Source organism: Trachurus trachurus (genome assembly GCF_905171665.1).
Source record: "Trachurus trachurus genome assembly, chromosome: 15".
NCBI classification, from domain to species: domain Eukaryota; kingdom Metazoa; phylum Chordata; class Actinopteri; order Carangiformes; family Carangidae; genus Trachurus; species Trachurus trachurus.
In genome coordinates this window covers 27,421,607-27,443,154 of record NC_139906.1, presented here as the reverse complement: position 1 = coordinate 27,443,154, position 21,548 = coordinate 27,421,607, and the positions used below count along the sequence as shown (strand labels likewise).

The following is a 21,548-nucleotide window of genomic DNA, read 5'->3' as shown; positions in this document are numbered from 1 at the left end:
CTTGATGCCTTTAAACTCCAAAATGGAGAAAAGAAAATTGCTCAGACTTCATGTGTAAGTGCAACAGTCTGTTTGACCTTGCATGGGTCTGGGACAGATGTTCCCTGAATTCTGAAGCAGGTAGCAGCGGGGAGAGATGACATGGATAAATGAGGTACTGAATTCCACATCTTCTGAGTCCCCGGCTGAGCTCAGATCAGCCTCCGATAAGACCGCTGTCTGCTGAGGATCTGACTGATCCTCAGGCCCAGAGATGCTTTTATCTTTCCACGGGCTGGGGACGGTGATTAAACATCCTGGTTTATTCTCTGAAGCCACTTTGACTGCAGTCGTTTCAACACGAGGTAAACAAATGTACAAAACAGATGTTTGTTCCTCCTCCTGTCTCTGTTTTCAGACTGGAGTCAATCTAACCTGTGACAGGAGGATCTGGCCAATCACAGGCCAGAGAGAGAGAGACAGACGGACAGAGAGAAAGCTCACTCCTACATGTGTGCATTCACACAGACACACACACCTCCATTTAGTCAGTGTAAAGCAGTGCTTCTCAAACTATGGGGCGCGCCCCACTGGTGGGGAATAGCCAGAGATGGACAGAGTACTCCACCCCAGTACTTGAGTAAGAGTACAAATACTAGTAAAAGTAGTAAAAGTAGCTCAGTCGACATGTTACTCAAGTAAGAGTAAAAAAGTACATGCTTTTAAATTTACTTTAAGTAAAAGTAAGAGTAAGAGTAAATTTCTTATTTCTCACAACAATGAATTACTATAATTTTTTCTAAATGAATGTAAGGACCTTTTAACTCTTGTTTGTGAGAATGAACTCTTTGAAAGCAGCTGCAGTGATGTGCTGCTTTTAGGGGTTAGGGTTTCCTTCTTTGACAAACACAGCTTGTGTCCAATAGGATTTTAGAAAAAAAAGAGCAGACCTGAAAGTAACGAGTACTTTTCAGCCTTCCTAAATTAACTCGAGTAAAAGTAAAAATGTTTGTCTTGGAAATGTATTCAAGTAAGAGTAATAAGTACCAAAGAAATCTAATACTCAAGTAAAGTACAAATCCTCTGGATATGTACTTAAGTACAGTACTCAAGTAAATTTACTCCGTTACTGTCCACTACTGGGAATAGCGATATGACAGGTGGGGCGCGGCCCGGACGCACTGCCCACTGAACCGAAGCGCAGCGCCCTGGAGCGGAGGCAGTTTCTGATGTGAACCATCTGAATGGCCGCACATCTTGTGTTGCGGGGCGGCGCGGCCACGGAGGCTCGCGCGCTGCAGCGCTTCAGTTCGGCGTCTGTTCTATTTTTCTTGCGAGCCGCGAGCGCCGTTGTCAAGCTGGAGAGACCAGATCGTACCAGACAGGAAGTCGGGCACAGAAAAAGCGTGAGAAGAAAAAAGATGATTAATTAAGTTGTTGCTTGTCCGTCTATAAATATTTGTCAGTTGCGTCTGCACACGAGGCACGCACACACACACACATCCATACATACAGAGCTAGAGACAGACCTGTGTGTGTGGAAAACCGAGTACAGTCATGTTGGAAATAAAGAGAGGAAAAACATACGGTAATACAGGCCTATATATGTCCAAAAGACTTTGTCCCATGAGTGAAGGAGGATTGGATGGTAGCAAAGGTTTAGTAATGAGGAAACTGTCACTGTCAGCTGTCAGCAGCCCCAGACAGACAGACAAGTTTTTCTCAGACACTTCACAGACTTCGTATTGGACAAACAAGATGTTAAATTTGTAAAAAGTCATATGTTGATTATAAAAACTGAGCCCCATACGCCTAATACCACCCCCTCCCCCCATCCTCCCCAAGGTGGGGCTTGAAAATCCCCCCTTGTCCAAGGTGGGGAATGACCGAAAAACTTTGAGAACCACTGGTGTTCAGTAAAAGGACTGACAGAGCAGTGGTGTGGAAATTGCAATTGAAATCATTAAAATCATTTTTTATCATCACTAAAATAAAAATGATGGGGTGTTGGTGGTCCAGTGGTTTGAAAGCACGTCCCATGTCGGCATATGCCTGACGCGCTGATCGCTGGTTTGACTCCCGACCGAGACGATCATTTGTGCACGTGAATCCCACAGTCTCTCCCACTGCTTTCCTGTTTCTCTACATTGTCCAATCAAAAGGCAAAAATACCCCCCAAAATATCTATATATACACAGTATATATATATACTTATATGATTTGTGTTGTGTAACATAACATTAACATTATTTTCATTGCACTGTCCAGCAGTTCTCTCATAACTCAGCAGATAACAGATACAGTAACGGCTAAACTTATACAAGACTTGGCACAAACGCTCCTTGGGTTTTACTCTTTTGATAAAAACAGCTAGCTACTTGATGGCTGCCATCATTTCTGGCAAGGAAATGTTATTTTTCATAATACTCTCGGGATAAATAAAGTTTTTTGAATTGAAAATTGAATTGAATAAGTCAATCCACCATTTTCTCATATAAGAAACATAGGTGTCAAAATATAACAATGTAGAAGGTTAAATATAGCACGCAAAAAATTAAATGAAAGTATATTTCAGCAAAACATTACTCACACAAGAACTGCCAGCTCTTACACAACTTCTGTTTTATTATTCATCTGTTTTAGTCATGAATGACCTCAGACGGATAAACATAACAATTTTGGTGCTTTTTTCCCACATCTGAGAGATTTTTATCTGCTGCGCTGTTACTGATTGTATTGAACGCAACACACAACAGCTGTCAAGCCCTCGGCGGGGAAGACTTAACTCGCGTTCTGTGGTTTGACTCGCTTCACCTGCATCGCACGGTGACAGGCTGTAAACTTTACAAACCAATGATCAGACCACAGAACTAACTCGTAGACGGGTGATGGCAGCACCAGGTGGGGCAGCTGTTAGCCGCTTCAATGCTCGCTGTCAACAGCCCGGCAGGAGAAAAACTCTACACCGCAGGATTTCATTACCGAGCTGTGACCGAGATGCCAACTTGTCCTCTCTCCAACTGTGTGGTTTCACAACCCTAGTGGTGAACAAAGACTTTAAAACATGAGGTCGTAGGTGAAACTTGAGCCATGTACGGAGCGGAGCGGAGTCTCCATGTGCAGGGGAGTGAGTACGATGTATCTCTCGTGTGTGTAGATAATGTGGACTGAAGAAAATACATGACAGCCACACGCAGTTTTCGTATTTGCGCGTATATGTTATGGCTTCGTGGTAGCTTGTTATACTCTCTGTCTCCTCCTCCATCCTTTCCAGCCATCAGTCCTTTTTTATTCCCACAAAGGAAAAGCAGTTAAAGGGCCCATATGATGCAAAATCCACTTTCTACTGGTTTTGTAGCAGTCCTATGTCTTCCCGTGGCCTTTCTATCACGCCTGGAGGTGAACAAAGTCTGTTCACTCCCTTAATTGATTGCTACACTTTTTTAAGATCGTGTCTCCAAACGGGCGAATTGTACTTAACGTCAGGAGCAGCTATCTCCTTATACTCCCCCTAGGCCAGTCTAGAAAACGTGAGCTCCGCCCGCTGAGACTTTTCCAGAACAGCGGTACAGCGGCCGCCAGATGATCGTTTCAAATCACCGACTGAAAAACAGCCGTCCGTCATTTAAAAATGAAATCGCAGAGAATATAGTAACGCTTCTCATCAGAGCAGCCGTCCTCATCACGGAATGAGAGCACATCTGAACGAGGAAGTGTAAAACCACGTCAATATTCTCCGGTAGCTTCTCATCGGTCGCACCGTGCACAGTTTGTGCTGCTGCTCAGTTTCACTTGTTTTATTTGACAGTTTCACACAGAACTTTCTGATGGTTGTAGGAGTCTCTCCATGTTTCTCCTTCTTCTGCCAAAGTAAAAAGGAACATTTACATTTTTCCAGACAAGATGAGAGTTTCAGAAACTTTTTTTTTTTTTTTTTAACTGAGCATCTACTTGATCATTGGGAAATCAATGCCTGACCCCATCCCTATTTCCAATGTCAACATTAGCACATGTACCTGTAGTGAAAACCACACCCTCTCCCTGTGACAGGTGTGGAGTGGACGTGGTTTACACATCTTATTTGCATTTCAAGGTGCAGACACAGAAATGGCTCGTTCTCAGCAGAGCTCTGGAGAGCCACTTTTAGATTAGAGATTTAGAGCTGCAGATTGATTTGGGGACAATACACTAGGAATACAATGTGGTTGGACAACTTAGACCCATGTGAAATGGTGGAAAAACAGCATAATATGGGACCTTTAACACAAGGCTGAGGAAAAAACAACAGATCTTATCAGAGTGAATCCTGCTCTCCCGTTGACAATAAGAGTGATCGGAGCTGAATGCAGCGTGACGTCACTACCTGCAGAAAAAACACTCTATTATTAGAGACTAATTCAGTGTGTGTGTGTGTGTGTGTGTGTGTGCGTGCTGGTGGTTAAGTGGGGTGAGTGTGGACTCGGTGCAGACACAATACCCAGAGACAGTCATAGCTTAATTGACTTGACTCCCCCTCCTGCCCTGTGTGCTGCTCATCATGTAGTGCTGCTTGGCTCTGCAGTGACAGGGCTGACAGGCAGCACAGTCAGCAAGGTGCCAGGTGTTCTCGCAGCCAACACACACACACACACACACACAGAGGGAAGATGTTCTGTCTGGTTTAATGTGAGCCAGTACATCAGCATAAAAACTGGCTCAAGTTGAACTATATTCTGTTCACGTTATACGATAATGTCAAACTTTAATCACCTCCTCTGCTCAGACTAGTTCAGGTTTCCTCCCTGTTTTCCAGAATCAGAGAACATATTCACTGCTGTCAAGTTTCGTCATCATTATCTATTCATAAATAAATCAGAAGTAAGCAGAATATTTGTGTTAATATAAGTCTTAAATAGTTATATCTTCCGACAGCAATCACTTACATAGAGTGTTTGGTCTGAAACACGGGTCTGTCAGTCACTCTGCTCTGCTGTAAGCTGAGGAGAAAACTTTCCTTGTATCCTACAAGCTTTATCCAATGAGGAGAGAGAACGGCATAAAGGGGCGGTCCTCTCTGTGTGTGCAGCCAAGGGATGCGCGTGAATGTGGTGACGTAGGGACAAGGGCGGGGACTGCTACAGTGGGTACTAGTTTCATTTGGACGATTTCACGCGAGATTCACGCGTGAGTCACGGGAGGCTCACGCGGATTTTTTGTAGAGGAGTAATTGTGTTTTCACCAGAAGCTGCAATGTGCCCAAACAACCGCCAGGTGGCATCTGTGAGCAGGAGCGCCTCCATACAGCAGCACGGAGCAGTGAACACGAATGGGGAATGCAATACAATAATAATACAGTATAGTTTTTCAATGAGACAAATGTAACGACGGCAGCTATTATACGTCTCGCTCTCTTTTTTCGGTCCTCAGTCTCGTCAGCTCCAAACACACCCGTCTGTGTTTTTAAAATGAGCCAACTAGGCTACTGTACAGTAGTGCCGCAGATTTCTAATTCCCCACCTTTGATTGAGTGTTGCTGGGTGATTTCTCGTGAATGAACGGGCAAGAGCCTGTGTCACTTTAGGGCTGGGCGATAAAACATAGGATATCCTGAAATAACGTTTCCTCGATAGAAATAGGCTACAAGACGCGGCCGATACAAAGTTGAAGGTTTCATTCATCCATGTTTTGACAGTGTGTGTGTGTGTGTGTACCGAGCGGACCCGTTTAGAGAGACACGCATCTGTATGGGACAGGCTTTTAATTTAGAACAAACCTTATGCTCAGCAAAAATGGAAAATATATAGTCTAATATAATAAATTGGTTCTGTTGTTTGGCCACTGTTTAAAATAGGTCTGATCGATCCAGAGCAGCATTCATTTACAAGTTTAATCAGCACCAGTTAAACTTCTTAGACGTAAACATTCAATAACTGGGTCAGGTCGGACTAGGCTTCTTTTTTTCTCTTCTTCCTCACAGGAGAAATGAGGTGTGCGCTGCGCTGCGCTCTGCTCGCTTCTCTCTGGCGCGTTGGTGCTCTGTTTGTGATTTGTCTGCTGCCTTGAATCCGCCCTTTATACGTGCGCATTCACAGATTCACAATAAGACAAACCAGGGGTGAGTTACCGAGTTGATAACCAGCGTCGTGGTAGCCTACCACTGATCCGGAGTGACAGTGTTGTGAAAATTGCTATGAACTGGTGCTCTGGTTTTTAGGTGCTCTGCAATCTCGTAGTTTCAAAGAAAATGGATTGATTGATTTTTACTTAACGAAATGAAACGAAAACAATATTATATTAATATATATAGGCACTACACATCTTATGAACGTGATGTAAAGTTATAACTTTATTTTATATATATATATATTTTTTTTTTTAATGCAACCTCTAAAACTAGAATGAAAAATATTTTACTATATTCCACCTTCTCGGCTCTATTGAAAGTAATGAGTTTAATAGACATATTAGCAATGACCAATAGGTGTGCTTGTATTGCTGTGACGACAGCTGGACACAATGTAACACATTAGCGACACATTAACATCCTCTTTATCTCTGAGCAATGGGTGTGTTTGTGGATACTTCCCTCCATTGTCAGACAAAAGTCCTGCCCCCCACAGTACTTAAGCTGTTTGCTTTGAACAGAAAAACCGGTTCCTACAGTAGCTCTCCTCACACTTTTCAGTTCATAGTCTAAGTGAAGAAATTTCGTCGTGTTTCATGTAATACATTTCACATGTGAGGGGAGCTGAACATACAGCCTCCATTCAGAACTCCAAGACACATGTGCCAGACGCACAGAGGCATGCGTAAAACACAGATTGAGACCACTTCATGATGCTTAGTTTTTTTTAAAGTTCATTTTCGTTTCTTTTGGATTTTTGTATATTTTTTTCGTTTCATTTCGTTAAGTAAAAATCAATCAATCCGTTTTCTTTGAAACTATGAGATTGTAGAGCAGCTCACCATTAACAAATAAGTACATTAGACAATATCACGGAAAAGTCAATTTCCAGTAGTTCAACCCCAACCAAGTATTGAGTGCATATAGATGGACATAGTTTTCAGAAGGCCAACATTTCTATATTAAAAATGTTTTTTTTTTTTAAATTCCTTTGCAATATTTCCATTTTGGAGATACTGATTTTTAGGTCTTCACTGAATGTTAGTCATAATTATTACTATTAAAATAAACTGAATAAATAAAGACATGGGATGTTTCATTCAGTGTGTAATGGACATATAATGTTAGTTTCACTTTTTGAATTGAACACATTCTACATCGCGGAGGCGTCGTCTTTCCACTTTGGGCTTCCTTCACCTCTGAAGCGGGGCAGAGCTCCGTGGAAACACCTGCCTGACACAGCAACGTATGTAGGGAACCGTGCATGTCCGCGGCGCACAGCTCCACGGACATCAGTATAATCAGAGGCAACCATGAATGAGTTCGCCTCAGTTTCACGTGATTGTTACTGTCAGCCTGTTAGAAAAACATTTTACTGACCCCAGCTGAGACCCCCCCGCCCCCCTCCCCAAAACAAAAACTCTTCGGATCTGAACGATTCACACAAGTCACCTAATTGGTCATGAAAAAAAAGCGAGTTTCGCTTTTCGGCGCGCTGTTTGCATCCCTGCTGTTAACACAATCAGCATCTAATCTGTCCCTTCAAATTGTGTGTTTGGAGCATAATAATAGATGTGAGACAATTTGCTCAAACTTGGAGCCAGACCCGGCCATGCAGGCTACAGGAGAGATCAAAAATATGGAGGGGTCCAGGACCCCCAAAAGGCTGAGAGAACCACTGATCCTGTTGAACGTAGGCTACTGTAACCACTGTGATACAATAAAAAACAACAACATTGATCTGATTGACCGGCGTAGCGGTCCCTCTCTCCGTTCACTCTCGAGCTCTCTCGACCACAGCTGCAAATGAAGTACCTATGGCCTATGAACAGCGCCACTCTCCATTGCAGCTACGTTGTGGTCAAACGTGGAATTACCCCAAAATCTTTTGAGCTGCATCTCAGTACGATGCTTCCACCTAGTGGCTACAATGTGACCTACAATTTCACGCAACGCGTGAATCACGCTTTCCGTGAGGGAAACGTCCAAATGAAACTAGTACCCACTGTAACTCCATCGGCTGACAGAAAGTTAGCCAAAACGACCGGATCGCTTACTTCTGCTTTAATTATAATTGACAAATTTCCAACAAGGTGTTACAGAGATCTACCTACATATGGACGGACAACTCGAAAGCAACTCGACTAGCCTGGGCCACTCTCCATGGAGAAACATTTTCTATCTTGTAGCTGGAAGTGTAAAACCGTTGGAACTGGGATGTCGTTTAGCTCAGTTGGTAGAGCAGGCGCCCCATGTACAGAGGCTATAGTCGTCACTGCAGCCAACACCGTATCCAATCCCAACTCGAGCGGCCCTTTGCTGCATGTCATTCCCCTTCTCTCTGCCTCCTCATTTTCTGTCTCTCTCTACTATGCTATCAATTAAAGGGATAGTTCACTGACACCGGCGGAGCCGTGAACTGGGTGTCAGTGCAAATCGCGCGATATTTGCACTGACACAGGCAGAGCAGTGAACTGAGACACTGCACGAATGTCCCTGCTCAGACTGCTATCCCCGCGACCGCAGATGGATAGATGGATCCCTATAGTCTTAGGAGTAGGTTTGTTAACTTTAATTGTCGGTGCAAGCTGTTTTTAGAACGGCGGAGAAGAGCCGCAAGCTGCTCAGAGCTACGCTACGGAGGCTAATGGGATTTCTTGGTTTCAAACTCATCAAATACACAATCCAACAACTCCAAAACACTCTGGTAGACAAGTTGTGACCTGCACATTCACCACGCTATAGGACTGTTAGGACTTTTATTCGACATTCGAATATTCGTTCGAACGTGGGGTGAAAAGTTCATATTCGAACGGTAATGACCTGCTCGATATGTAGGCTGCATTCTGCTCATTCGATATTTGTTCGAACCTCATTTTTCGAAAAAGTGACGGCCTTACCACACTATGAGATAATAACAGAACTTTATGAGATGGTGATGTTTTCGAGGTAAATTCATGCAAAACCGCTGATGCGCGTTCCCGTCGGGGGCAAAAACTCTATCTGTACCTGACGCACTGAAGTGACAGCTGTGATCACTATCACACACAAGCTACTTGATGCTCCTGGTTGAAGATAATGTGATGGACTCCAGCAGATGTCTCTCTCTGCTGTAGCTACAGAAACACTCAGCCCACACTGATTGGACAGCGGCGTTGCTTCAGAGTGGAGCCTCCTCCCTCGCAATCTTTCAGTACAGACTGTGACTTGTAGAGGAAACACAGATCAGACATAAACGTGTTTCAATTTGGTCTAGGAGCTTATGTTAATTAATGAGAGTTTGTCCCACCTGAATGTTTGTACTCTACTGTTTCACACTGAGAGGGAAAATTGGACTGAAGTTAATCAAATTCATGCAGTTTGCCGACTGGATGTCAGATCCCATTTCTGTGCAGGCAAATCATTTCTCACACTCACATCAGCTGTGAAATACTGCACTGCAGGCAGTTCAGAGCTGAGGACACCGAGGACTCAGTACAGTAGTATCCAAGTTTAATCTGTTTTATTTTAGCTGATACTGATCAACTAAAACAAGCCAAGCATCAGGATGCATTCAGACCATCTCTGATGTGACGTGGTCCTTTATCTTGTAGAGGAAACCATTACCGTTCACTCAGGAGAGCAAACTGAACAATTCAGGTTCACAAAAAAGTTTTGTCTATGAGACCGCTGAGATATGTTCACATCAGGAGGTTTGACAAAGCGCTATTCTGCCTTGCAATGCAATCATCCACCAACGTATGACTTCATCCAGTCTGGAGGAGGAGCTGGAATGTCTCCTGATCATCTCTCCTGAATCAGATCAGTTAGCGTAGCTGAATCACATGTTGTCAACTACGGCTGCCAAGAGAAAAGACAACATAAACCAATCTGTAATCTAAAGTAGGAGTCAAACTCAAACTCATCCCCTCAACCATACACACAGGACACCACCACCACATAACAGCTACGCAAAACAGTTTGGTGGGGCTTAAACATTTCTATAATATTCTACCATGATAAATTTCATTTATGCTTGGAAAAATGTTGTGACACCTCTAAATTGGACTGTACCATTTCTAAGGTTTTGTCTTAACTATGCTACATTTTTACCTTAATTAAACAGCTTTGGAGTAATTTTTGATGGTTAAATTAATGACTTGTAACTAGTTCCAGTGAGAATAGAGGCTCACTGCCTTCCACCGAGCATCTCTTGGCTGAAAACCAACCTTGTAAGATCAGAGCCTCCGACCCGGTGTCCCAGCTCTCGACAACTAGACTAGGGCCCGACCGATTTATCGGCGAGCCGATTAAATCGGCCGATTATAGCCCGTTTGAAACTAATCGGTAATCGGCCAAAACTCAGCGATTGTCGCCGATATTTTCAGGAATAAAATGCAGGGAATAAAACTTGGTTTTACTTTGAAAAGATTCCCCCGCACCGGCGCCGACCTCATGACAAACTCCATCCACTACCACCTCAGTCACAGCACACAGCAGAGTGACTGATCTGTCTCAAAATCAGTGTTGCCACTGGCTTTCTGTTTCCCTTTTTTTTTTTTTTTTTTTTTTTTTTTTTTTTTACACCGCGGTCGGGTTGTGAATTAATTAATTAATGCTCGTCTCCGGCCGTGTTGGGTCCGAGATTCAACAAGCCGGTCGGGGTCGGGTTTTACCGTTATATACCGGCACGGCAGTATGCTCATTTATCACCAATAAACACAGTAGATGAGGGAGGGAGTGACTGAGCTGAGGCTGTGTGACGGGTGTGGCGGGGGGTCCGCGGTGTGGAGCATTGCGGGACTCTGACTGCAGTGGGGACTATCATGTCTCCGCTCCGTGACACTGCTTTGAGACTGACCGCCGGTGAGCGCTTTGACACGGTGCCGGGCACGGCAGCAACCGCTGATCGCTTTTGATTGAAAATTGAGAGAGAGAGAGCGAGAGAGACGCCGTGCCGTGTAAAAAAAACAACAACAAAAAAGTATCACGTGTCATGACTTCCTGTATTTGGCCCTTCAAAATAAAAGCCCATATTGATTTTGACTTCATTTTGACAAGACAGGGCTTCAAATGTTTGTTTTTTTTTCATGCAACCAATCGACCAATGAAATTTTAGTCGGCTAATGATTTTATGGTCGATCAGGCAGCCCTCATTTATATATTATATAATATGTATAGATATATTATTATAGTAATACAATTTTAAAACTTAATAAAAAAATAATAATAATCGGCCGATTAATCGGTTATCAGGTTTTTTTCCCCCTAATAATCGTAATCGGCATCGGCCCCAAAAAATCCATATCGGTCGGGCCCTAAACTAGACTACAGACTACATAAACGTATATAATATGTAATGTTATTCACTGCTCGCCAGCTTCGTTAAAAACAAATGCACATGGCCGAGAGGAGGGTTAGTAAAACAGTGGAAAAGAGACCGGACTTGCATAGTTCCCTTTTATGGTGGTAAGGAAATTATGTTATGTTAGCCACCTAGCATTAGTCCAACATAGAAACCATGCTAGCCAACAAGCTAGATAATTAAATGGTAACTCTAAAAGTCTGGTTGCTTTTCCTCTGTTTTGCTAACCCTCCTCCTGGCCATGTGCCTTTATTTTTAACCAAGCTGTTGAGAAAGCAATACATGTGCAATACACAATACATACAATACACAGCAATACTCTCGTCTCAGCAGCTCTGCGACACAAACAAGCCCCATAATCTCTTGTTTATGATGGATAAGACTACACAAATATACACATCATAACATCGTACATGATATATAATGTTATCCACTGCTCCATGTTTGGCTTTCTCAACAGCTTGGTTAAAATAAAGGCACATGGCCAGGAGGAGGGTTAGCAAAACAGAGGAAAAGCAACTGGAGTTGTAGAGTTACCATTTAATTATCTAGCTCGTTGGCTAGCTTGGTTTCTATGTTGGACTAATGCTAGGTGGCTAACAGCACATAATTTCATTACCACCATAAAAGGGAACTATGCAAGTCAGGTCTCTTTTCCACTGTTTTGCTAACCCTCCTCTCGGCCATGTGCATTTGTTTTTAACGAAGCTGGCAAGCAGTGAATAACATTACATATTGTATACGTTTGTGTAATCTTATCTGTCATAAACAAGAGATTACAGGTAACGGGACGCGTTTGTGTCGTGGTGCTGCCGAGACGAGAGCTGGGACACCGGGTCGGAAGCTTTGATCTTACAGGGTTGGTTTTCAGCCAAGAGACGCTAGGTGGAAGGCAGAGAGCCTCCATTCTCCCTGGAACTAGTCATTTTACAATGACAATTACTCTGAAGCTGATTACGGTAAGAATCTTGCATAGTTCCTCTATAAGTGTCATAAATAGATAAACAGGCGTTGAATGGACCCCTTCTGCACCCTCCCTGACCACACCACTATCCAGTTTCCAGCACTTATCTGAGTATGGGTCACTGCAGCAGCAGGCAAAGCAAGGTAGGCCAGATACATACTACAGCTCTGGCTGGAGGAGCCTAAGTCTTTCTCTGGCCAGATAGTTTATGTAATCCCTTCAGCATGTTCTGAGTCTGCCCAGAGTCCCGCCCAGAGGAATCCTGGTCAGATTGAATGAGGAGCTCTTCTCTTCCAAAATCCTGCCTGAGATATGAGCTCCTCACCACGTCCCTGAGAATGAGCCCACACACCCTGAGAAGAAAACTCTTTTCAGGATATTCTACAGCAGCAGTGCTGCACACTTAGAGACGGGGTTATTCATGCTCACCCAGTCCTGTAGGTATTCATTTACTGGGAGGTTTGGAAAGTTGAAAGACTGCAGAGTTCATGAGAAATCAAATACATGACACACATAGTGACATTAACCATACAGAAAAAATGAAGCTCTAATGTAGAGCTGTGAGATTGTTTTGCTCACACAAATGTGCAGAAACAATGTGGTTCAGACCACTCTGGGTGTGTTGCTCATTCACAACATTTAAAAAAATTCCCTCTCAAAACTGGTATGGGCACAGCTTTATTTTATGTGCAGGGGTTGTACTGATGGATGGTGATCTCAGTGATCCTTGACCGTCAGAGTGATCATCTGTTTTGGTCACTCTCCCTCACATGTGGCGCTGCCTTTTGAGGGAAGAGAGGAGACTATTGAAGCCATTCGCTGTGTTGGTTTACAGACAGTCACACTGTGGTAACTGTGAATTTACTGCCTTGATCAAGCCAACAATCTTGCAAACACAACAGATAAAATTTCATAGTTTCAAATAAAACCTCCTTTGTTTCCTTCTACTGGGTTTCGGATTTCTTCTTTTTTTTTATGTCCATTTCAGTCACTGATGATTGGCCACTGGTCGTGCCTACATTATATTTTTATAGCAGAAATATGAAAGTTGACCTTTATTATCTAGCAATTGCTATGCAAATCCACATCAACATCCTTTTGTAAATCCTGGTAGAGGATGGAGGCGGGTGTAAGTAAGAGTGTAATGGGCTCATGAAGTATGGGCATACAGAGCCACAGCAGCTGGTCCGGCTCCCGGCCGGCGTGTATAAAGAAATAATGTGCTGAGTGTCCTGGTTTTACACACATCAAAGACGGTAAAACCAACCAGTCTCCTCAGTGCTGCTCTGTGGTGAAGTGGACAGACGTCCTGTGGTCCAGTTTAAAGGTTAGAGAGTGACAAAGCCACATGACAAGAAAGCCATGAAACACACAACCCCAGAGGACCATGCACTCCTACAGACAGGCACTGCAAAGCCAGGGTTTCCCGCAGCGCTTTCCTGTTAAGGCGGCCGCCTTAACAACAAAGAGCTGCCGCCTAAACTAACGTCTTAAAAAAATTAAAATGTAGCGATATTCACAGCACACACACACACGACGGTGACATTAACGCGCGCCGCCACGTCTGCTCATAGCGCAGCAACAATGCAGCAGCGTCAGGCCGTCACTGAAACGCTCCGTGGAACCGAGACATGACACGGCGGGCCCGGTGTAAAAGTTCTCAGAATCAGCCCCGGTGACCGCGGCGCTGACGATTGGGGGTGAGTCGCGAGCGTCATATGTCTTGGTAGAGCACGGCCGCTGCAGCGACCCTCCGACAGTCCCATCGCTGCGTGTCAATCCCCCCTCTCACTTTCTCTCCGCGTCCCCGTCTCTCTCCAGCTGCCCTTTCAAAATAAATGCATAAAAAGCCAGAGAAAAAAACAAAGTAGGGGAAACACTGCTTTGTTTTCTCTGTCTTTTTATGGTTTAGTAATTCTTTCATTGGTGTAGTAGCAGCGTTCAGTTACCACGAGCGTAGTTGTGACCTGTTGTGATCATAGATGGCATGGCATATGTTTTTTATGTAAGTCCCTTCGAAAAGTCCCATGACCAGCCAAACTCCTAAAAAAAGCGTGATTTATAGTTCATAACATGGTACTTTTGGCATATGGCACCAGGGCCGTTGCTAGGAATCCTGGGCCCCCTGAAAGTATACTAAAGTGGGCCCCTGCCCCCTGACTTTTCCACTTTTACGTATCTATTATCATTTCTTATTTAGCCTACTTTGTTTTGATGCTAATGCAGCAGTATCAGTCAGGGTCTTATGCAGAATAATTCAGTCATACAAAGATTAGACTACTGGGGTTTTTGTGGGCCCTACTGGGCGCTGGGCCCCTATAATGATCATCACCTTTCTCCCCTATACAACGGCCCTGTATGGCACTACAGGACCAGTTAAATATAAAACACAATTTTATACAATATACTGTATAAGTAGGGGGTCCCCGCTCCATCTCTCCATCAGTTTGGGGGTCCTTGGCCTGGAAAACGTTGAAGACCCCTGCTCTACACACCACAGAGAAGCGCACATGCATAACAGCAGCGCGCATGGTGAAAGCGAAATTTAATACGGCGCCCCCCCCCCCCCCAATCAACCGATCCGCTCGCCCCCCCCCCCCCCCCCCCCCCCCCCCGCCAACAGGACAGACACCACCTTAACTAACACATTTTCTGGGGGAAACACTGAAAGCTGTTTACTCCTTCAACAACAAGTTGGCAAGACACTGCAAATAAGAAAGTGATCTGGGCCAGGGAGCAGTCCAAGAGGTATAATCCATTTCAAGTCTGTTTTTCTTTCACTCTGAGACACGCGCTCGTGCCAGTGGGACGGTATAATAACAGTCTTCTCATGACTTGGCAGGCAGCTGTCCAGACACTGGGCCTCATTCATGAAATGAATATTTGCACAAATTTGATCATAACGTATACATACATGCACACAACAGCTACTACAGCACCCATCAATGGTTTGTTAATGATGGAAATGTGTATATAGGAACATAATGCATGTGGACCCTTATTGTGTCAGAAGCCATAAGTGACTATTATGTATAACAAAAACACTAATATCACCTCCAGTAATTAAGTCCTTGTGTTTGTCGTTTCTTAATTTCTATCCAGGCTCATATTCAAACTGGATCCAAGACCAGTAAACCACAATGAAAACCACAAAAAGCCTGTTTCAGTGAACGCCCAAATCCTAAAAGACGGTTTCTCATTAGTTTGAAAAGTGAAGGACATTTTGTAGGAACATCAGCTTATCAAGTTGATCAGAAACACACTGTCCTCTGGAAAACATTCAGACCCCCACAGAGCTGCTGAGGCACCTACTGTGTTTCGACGCTTCATCTTCTTCTGTCATGGAGGTCTGTGGCAGTATCAACAGCCATGAGTAAGAGTTTGGAAATTTGGCACACCGATTGCAAACACTCCCATGATGATTTTCACCAAGTTTGATGTGTGTGCTTTGGGCTCTAGTGTGGCACTAGGTCAAAGTTGGAGGTGCGTTTGCTCATGGAACTTCTGAACTTTGGGCCCATTTTTCAAAAAAGAAGGTATCATTAAGATTCCTTGTATGAAGCCGAGCTCGGTTTTCAATGGCAGCGAACGCCTCACAAATGTTATCACATACATGTTTGATTTTCACAACCAATCAAAATCAGTGGCAAATGCACCTAAGCATTAATCAGCCGAAACTTGGTGCTTAAGACCCATGCCTTTGACAATGACGTCATGTTTCCATGGCAACTCTGGCTGACTGTGCTGCTTGGCATGAACACTGCTGCTTGCAGCTGTATTTTCATATGTTGTTATCTCACGGCCTTAAAATCATTTTCCCTCATCAATCTAGACTCCGTTCCCCTTGATGACAAAGAGAAAACATTTTAGCATTCAAGATGTTTCAGTGACCTAAACCACATGTAGGACACAACATCAAACCCTGCTCTCCCATAGAAGTCCATCCCAGCCACCTGCCTGTGAACACAGTGTAAAAACAGACTGTTGTCCTGGGACACGGAGTTGAGTTATCACTCTTCAGTCATTGTAACTTGTTGCATCGTATACATGATACATGATAATGGGCAAAGGTTTGAGGAGGCTGAGCTGCTGGTCAAGCAGACACAGCTGTGCCGGACAAAAATAAAATGAAAGGATATGATGTCCTGGACTAAAAAAGCCCAGAGCCGACTGTATAGACCAGGGGTCGGCAATCAGCTTGGCATCAAGCCAGTTCTTTTCTAACTCCATCAGATGACAACCAGAACATAGTCAAAGGCTGATTTAATTAATTGATTGATTTATTTGGAATCCACTTTGCTACTGGTCACATGAGGCGGTTCTGTGGCCCACAGACACACAGTCTGGACGGTACAAGAAAAATGTATACCATGAGGTTTGGTTAGTAATGGTACATCTCTATGGATTCATTCATCTTCATATAAATACTCCTAACACTGATTTTATCGTAGTACAAAATCATTCATGAGCAGTTACTATGTAAAACTGTAGAAGAAAAAAAACAAAAGCCAGGAGGTCATGATTAGGGATGGAGTGATTTTCGATCGGATCGTCTATTGCGATCGAAGGGAGGATCGTGATTTTTTTTTTCAAATGGCGATCTTTAATTAATTTACTAGTGCCATAAGATGTTGAAGAAATAATCTCTAGAACCTGCGCCCTACTGTGAACTTGAAAATGTTTCTGGTGGAGCAACATGTCTGCTCACAGAGCTCTTTGATCTGTGCAACAGAGGAGTGAATATTATGTAAATTCTTAATTACACACTCTCTTTTTCACATCTCCAGCCACAGACACTTCTGTCATAGATTAAATCAATAAGTGTCTGCTAACAGCTGCCAACATAGTTGTCACTTCAAAAAAATAAGCAGTGTTTCCCACATGTTTGCAAGGAGACTGTGGCGAGGGGTCGGGGGGTCGGACTGTCCGACGGGGTGGGGGGGGTTAGTAGTAGTATTAAGTATTAACTATTTCACCAAACTCTAAGATAATGTTCCTTAACATTAGAGCAGGCTGAGGTTCATACTGCTGCTCTTTATATGAGAGTTCAGTTTTAGACATGTCTATTCAACATTATTAGAAATGGTGCAATATATGCTCTGTGATATGTTGAAAGAGATGAGTGTTCTGTTCATCATGAAGACAACCTACAACACGTCCTCGAGCAGAAAGTGACCTGGGTGCCTGGAGCGCTCTGGCCGGCAGCCATCACTGTCATGTGAAGCGTTGTTGTGTTGTGTTGTGTTGTATTGTGTTGTGTGAACTTACGTTTGGTGCAGCGCTGTGATCCCTGAGCTTTACTCCACCCATGGCAGCACTGCCCTCCACAGACGTTCACCCTGCAAACAGACATTGGATTAAACAAGCAGACAACAACAGAAACCCTTAAAATATGGCTCCCACTGTGGCTTCATCTATGTTTAGCTTTTAGTCTTGTATATTTTTTTGTATTACTATTATTATTACTACTACTATCGCTGTATTATTGATGCTCTTTAATTGTCTATTTTTACACTTAGTTTTTATACCTTTTTATGCTGGCATTTGTGATGCGGACACAAAGTAAGAATTTCATTGCCATCTGCTGTGCAAATGACAATGAACACTTTGAATCTTAAAGCAGAAGTAAGCTATATTTTTGTGTTAATATAAGTCTTAAATAGTTATATCTTCCGACAGCAATCACTTACATAGAGTGTTTGGTCTGAAACACGGGTCTGTCAGTCACTCTGTTCTGCTCTGAGCCGAGGAGAAAACATTTCTTGTATCCTACAAGTTTTATCCAATGAGGAGAGAGAACGGCATGAAGGGCTGTGTGTGCAGCCAAGGGATGGGCGTGAATGTGGTGACGTAGGGACGAGGACCAATAGATCCATGACGAGGGCGGGGGCTGCTAACTCCGTCGGCTGACAAGAAGTTATGGTGCGTTCAAGGCAACTCGTAACTCGTGTTTTTCCGACCTGTGAAGTCGTACCAGTTTGATCTGGTGCGAGTTCACGGGGCGGAAAAACAAAAAAACAAAATCTCTGTGGTAAACAGGGTGGCCACTCCGCCTCAAATTTGAGGAAACACGTTTAGCTGGTGTTGTGGCTGTGACTAGGCTGCCGACGCCAGCCCTGAATAGCCCTAAATTACGTCCGCCATGAAAAGATTTTTCGGCTTTCGGCAACGCAATAGCGTTCCGTTTATTGATCATAGGGCTCTTTCTCCATTATTAGCCCTCACACACGGAACGTATTCTTGATGTTGCATTCACGTGAAATGGGGCAGACGTCAGACAGACAACAGACGCTGCATGTAACAAGATAAACAAGCGTCTATGTAAACAAGTGGTCCGCCAGCACGAGGCAAAACAATACAGGCGTGACAATATGTTGTCATGGTGAGCCGAGTAAAATGGCATCCGGTTGGTTTGCCTGACTGCACCTGAATGCAACATCAGTGCCTCCGTCCTTCCTCACACTACACGGTGGTGACAGTTTTAACAGGCGCTACCTGGAAAACTTTCTCCCCGAACAGACAGCACCGGTGAGTTTCCGTGGTTTTTAATCATAATTTTAAAAAGAATAATAATTAGTTAAAAACAATATTTTTATCAGTGATTTTTTTAAATCAATTACTAGGAATTCCAGGCAACCCCACATGGGGTCGCGACCCCAAGGTTGAAAAACACTACTGTAGACTGTTGTCCACAGGGTTCACAGAGTTTGAGACAAGTCACGTCATCACCTCACTGTTCCACCGTAGTTATCTGATTTTTGGCACTGACCTGACGGGCTCCACCAATTCTCACCGGATATTTTCCAGACTTGAACGCCGTCCTGAACACAGAGCTCATGAGATGTGGTTTGGCTTGGTGATACTGAATATGACTGGGCAGGCAGAAACTCTGTATGATACTGGGGTTGCTGAGATGTAGTGTTTATTGGGGGAGGTTTGCTACCCTCTCAGAGCCAACCTCAAACTCAGAGTTTTACTACAGGAATCTAGTTTGGAAAGAGTCCACAGGGACATGATTGAGTCAGGCTGTTGGAAGCTGGAACAACCTGGGAACTCACACTCACACCATCATCATCATCATCAGTGAGAGTGGGTCAAATAGCCGTGAGTCACCACCTCTTGGACCTCTTGAGGTTAAGAGGGTTTCAAATGAGGATGAATTCTGAACATGTGTGCAACAAACCCACGGGTGATTCTCCGGCTGTCGCTGTGTGTACAACTGATAAATCACTGAGTTGACACAAGAGAGAGAGAGAGAGAGAGAGAGAGAAAGAAAGAAAGAAAGAAAGAAAGAAAGAAAGAAAGAAAGAAAGAAAGAAAGAAAGAAAGAAAGAAAGAAAGAAAGAAAAGTAGTGTAGGGTCTGATCTATATTTTTGGATGTTTTCTCTGAAACAGTTAGTCGTCCCTTTCCCACTGGCCAAAAAACCTGTTTAAACCCGCTAACAATCGGCTTTTGGTGGCAGTGGGAAAGGCGCACCGACCCGCGGCAAACGACTCGGCAAGCGGCGTGGGTTAAAATCGCCTTCAATCGAGACCCGGGTCAACCTGCCAATTTACCTGATGAAGTTGAGCGTTTCATGACACCACATCATCGAGCCAGTCCCGTCTCACATCACATACCAAAACAAAGCTCTGCTCGCATTTGAGACTGGGATTTGATCAAAAGATCAAACAACACTGACCAAAAAGATTGAAAAAAAAGAAACGACAGTCTGTTTAACTGACGTGTTGGGCCGTGGATGTCCGTCGTGAAACGGCCGTGGCAGACTCGCTGTCCTCTGCGGTCCTGGTGCTCCGCAGGTCAGCCAGACGCCTCGTCTGACTGGACGGGCGGCGGCTGTGGCATGACACGGTGTTTCTCGCACCGCGGATGAAAGCGGGGCGACTGGTTTATGCTCTGTCTGACCCCCCAGCATTTCGGTCAAATGCCGATTGTTTATGGGTCGACGCGGGTTTTTTAAACGCGGGTCGACCCGCTAGCAATTTTAGTGGGAAAGCGGCTTTAGTCAAAGCAGACACCTCATCACCTGACCCAGCTCTCTCAAAGGTGAAGCCAGGAGGAGGCGGAGTCAGGCTGTGGGAGGACAGGGAGACCGGGGCGTGATTCAGGAAATGCTGAATGGACGACAGTCCAAGTACTGGTCTAGATCTCTAGATCGACTGTGACTGCGGTGGTGCATGAGCACACCAACGATCAGAGAGTCTCTGTCTTCCTCACAGACAGCACTGAAACACAAGCAAACATGCATCATTAGTGCCACGGGGCTGACGCCACCAGGAATTGTTGTCATGCGTGTTTCTTCTGCTGCTTCTTGCTGCTACTAAGAGGTTTTCTTAAATTTTATATCAAAACGTGTGGCCAGGTCCCTTCCTGCTCCCCACTGACTCCAATACAACAAGTTTCTGAGTAAGCAGAAGGGATCACTGTTTTTAACTTGCATGGGTGTCCAAAAATGTTTAACATAAAAAGCATTAGAACATATCAACACGTTAAGAAAGTCCTCCAGAGGCTCAGGTTCTGCTTCTCTTTCTGATAGGAGCTACACTTTGGTCACAATGAGCCTAAATGTGAGACCAGCACCGAGGCAGAAAATCGCCCTTTTTCTCTACGTTTCCCCCTGCCTCAGCCTGGGGTGTATCTATCGTCGTGGCAACCCCCTCAAATTGCTGTGGCAACCTCTGGGCCAGAGCCACAGCTGAGACCAATTCATTAATCAGGGACTCCTCTGATAACTCTATCTATTCTGACCCGTCTCCCATACATTTATATCAGGTCTCTGTGGAACACACACACACACACACACGTAACTTAATGTGATCAGTTACACACACACACACACACACACACAGGTTGACACCTCTACAATGTCATTGCTCAGTGAAAGATGATCATGTTGTGTCTGCTCAGCTCTGTCTTGACCTTAACGTCGTGGGTTTGTTTCCCATGTTGACACAGATGGCAGCGGCCCCCTGTGGCACTCTCAAATTTTCTGTGAGGAAATTTTCAAGTTTCCACTGCCACCCACCACCACCACAAACTTTGGTGAAAGTAATGTTAAAGGTACATTGTGTAGGAATTACTCCCATCTAGCGTTGCAGTTGTATATCGCAAGCAACTCAATCGTATTTTTCATGCTGCATTCACGTGAAATTGGGC

At 44.2% G+C, this 21,548-nt stretch overlaps 1 protein-coding gene across 1 annotated transcript in view; it reads right to left on the bottom strand.

Annotated features, from left to right (window-relative positions):
* Positions 1–21,548, bottom strand: part of ltbp1 (latent transforming growth factor beta binding protein 1) — a 155,220-nt gene that overhangs the window by 125,027 nt on the left and 8,645 nt on the right. Inside the window, exon 2 of the mRNA XM_083987817.1 lies at positions 17,659–17,729. Within this exon, the coding sequence (XP_083843943.1) occupies positions 17,659–17,729 (71 nt within the window). The remainder of the gene's footprint in view (positions 1–17,658; positions 17,730–21,548) is intronic.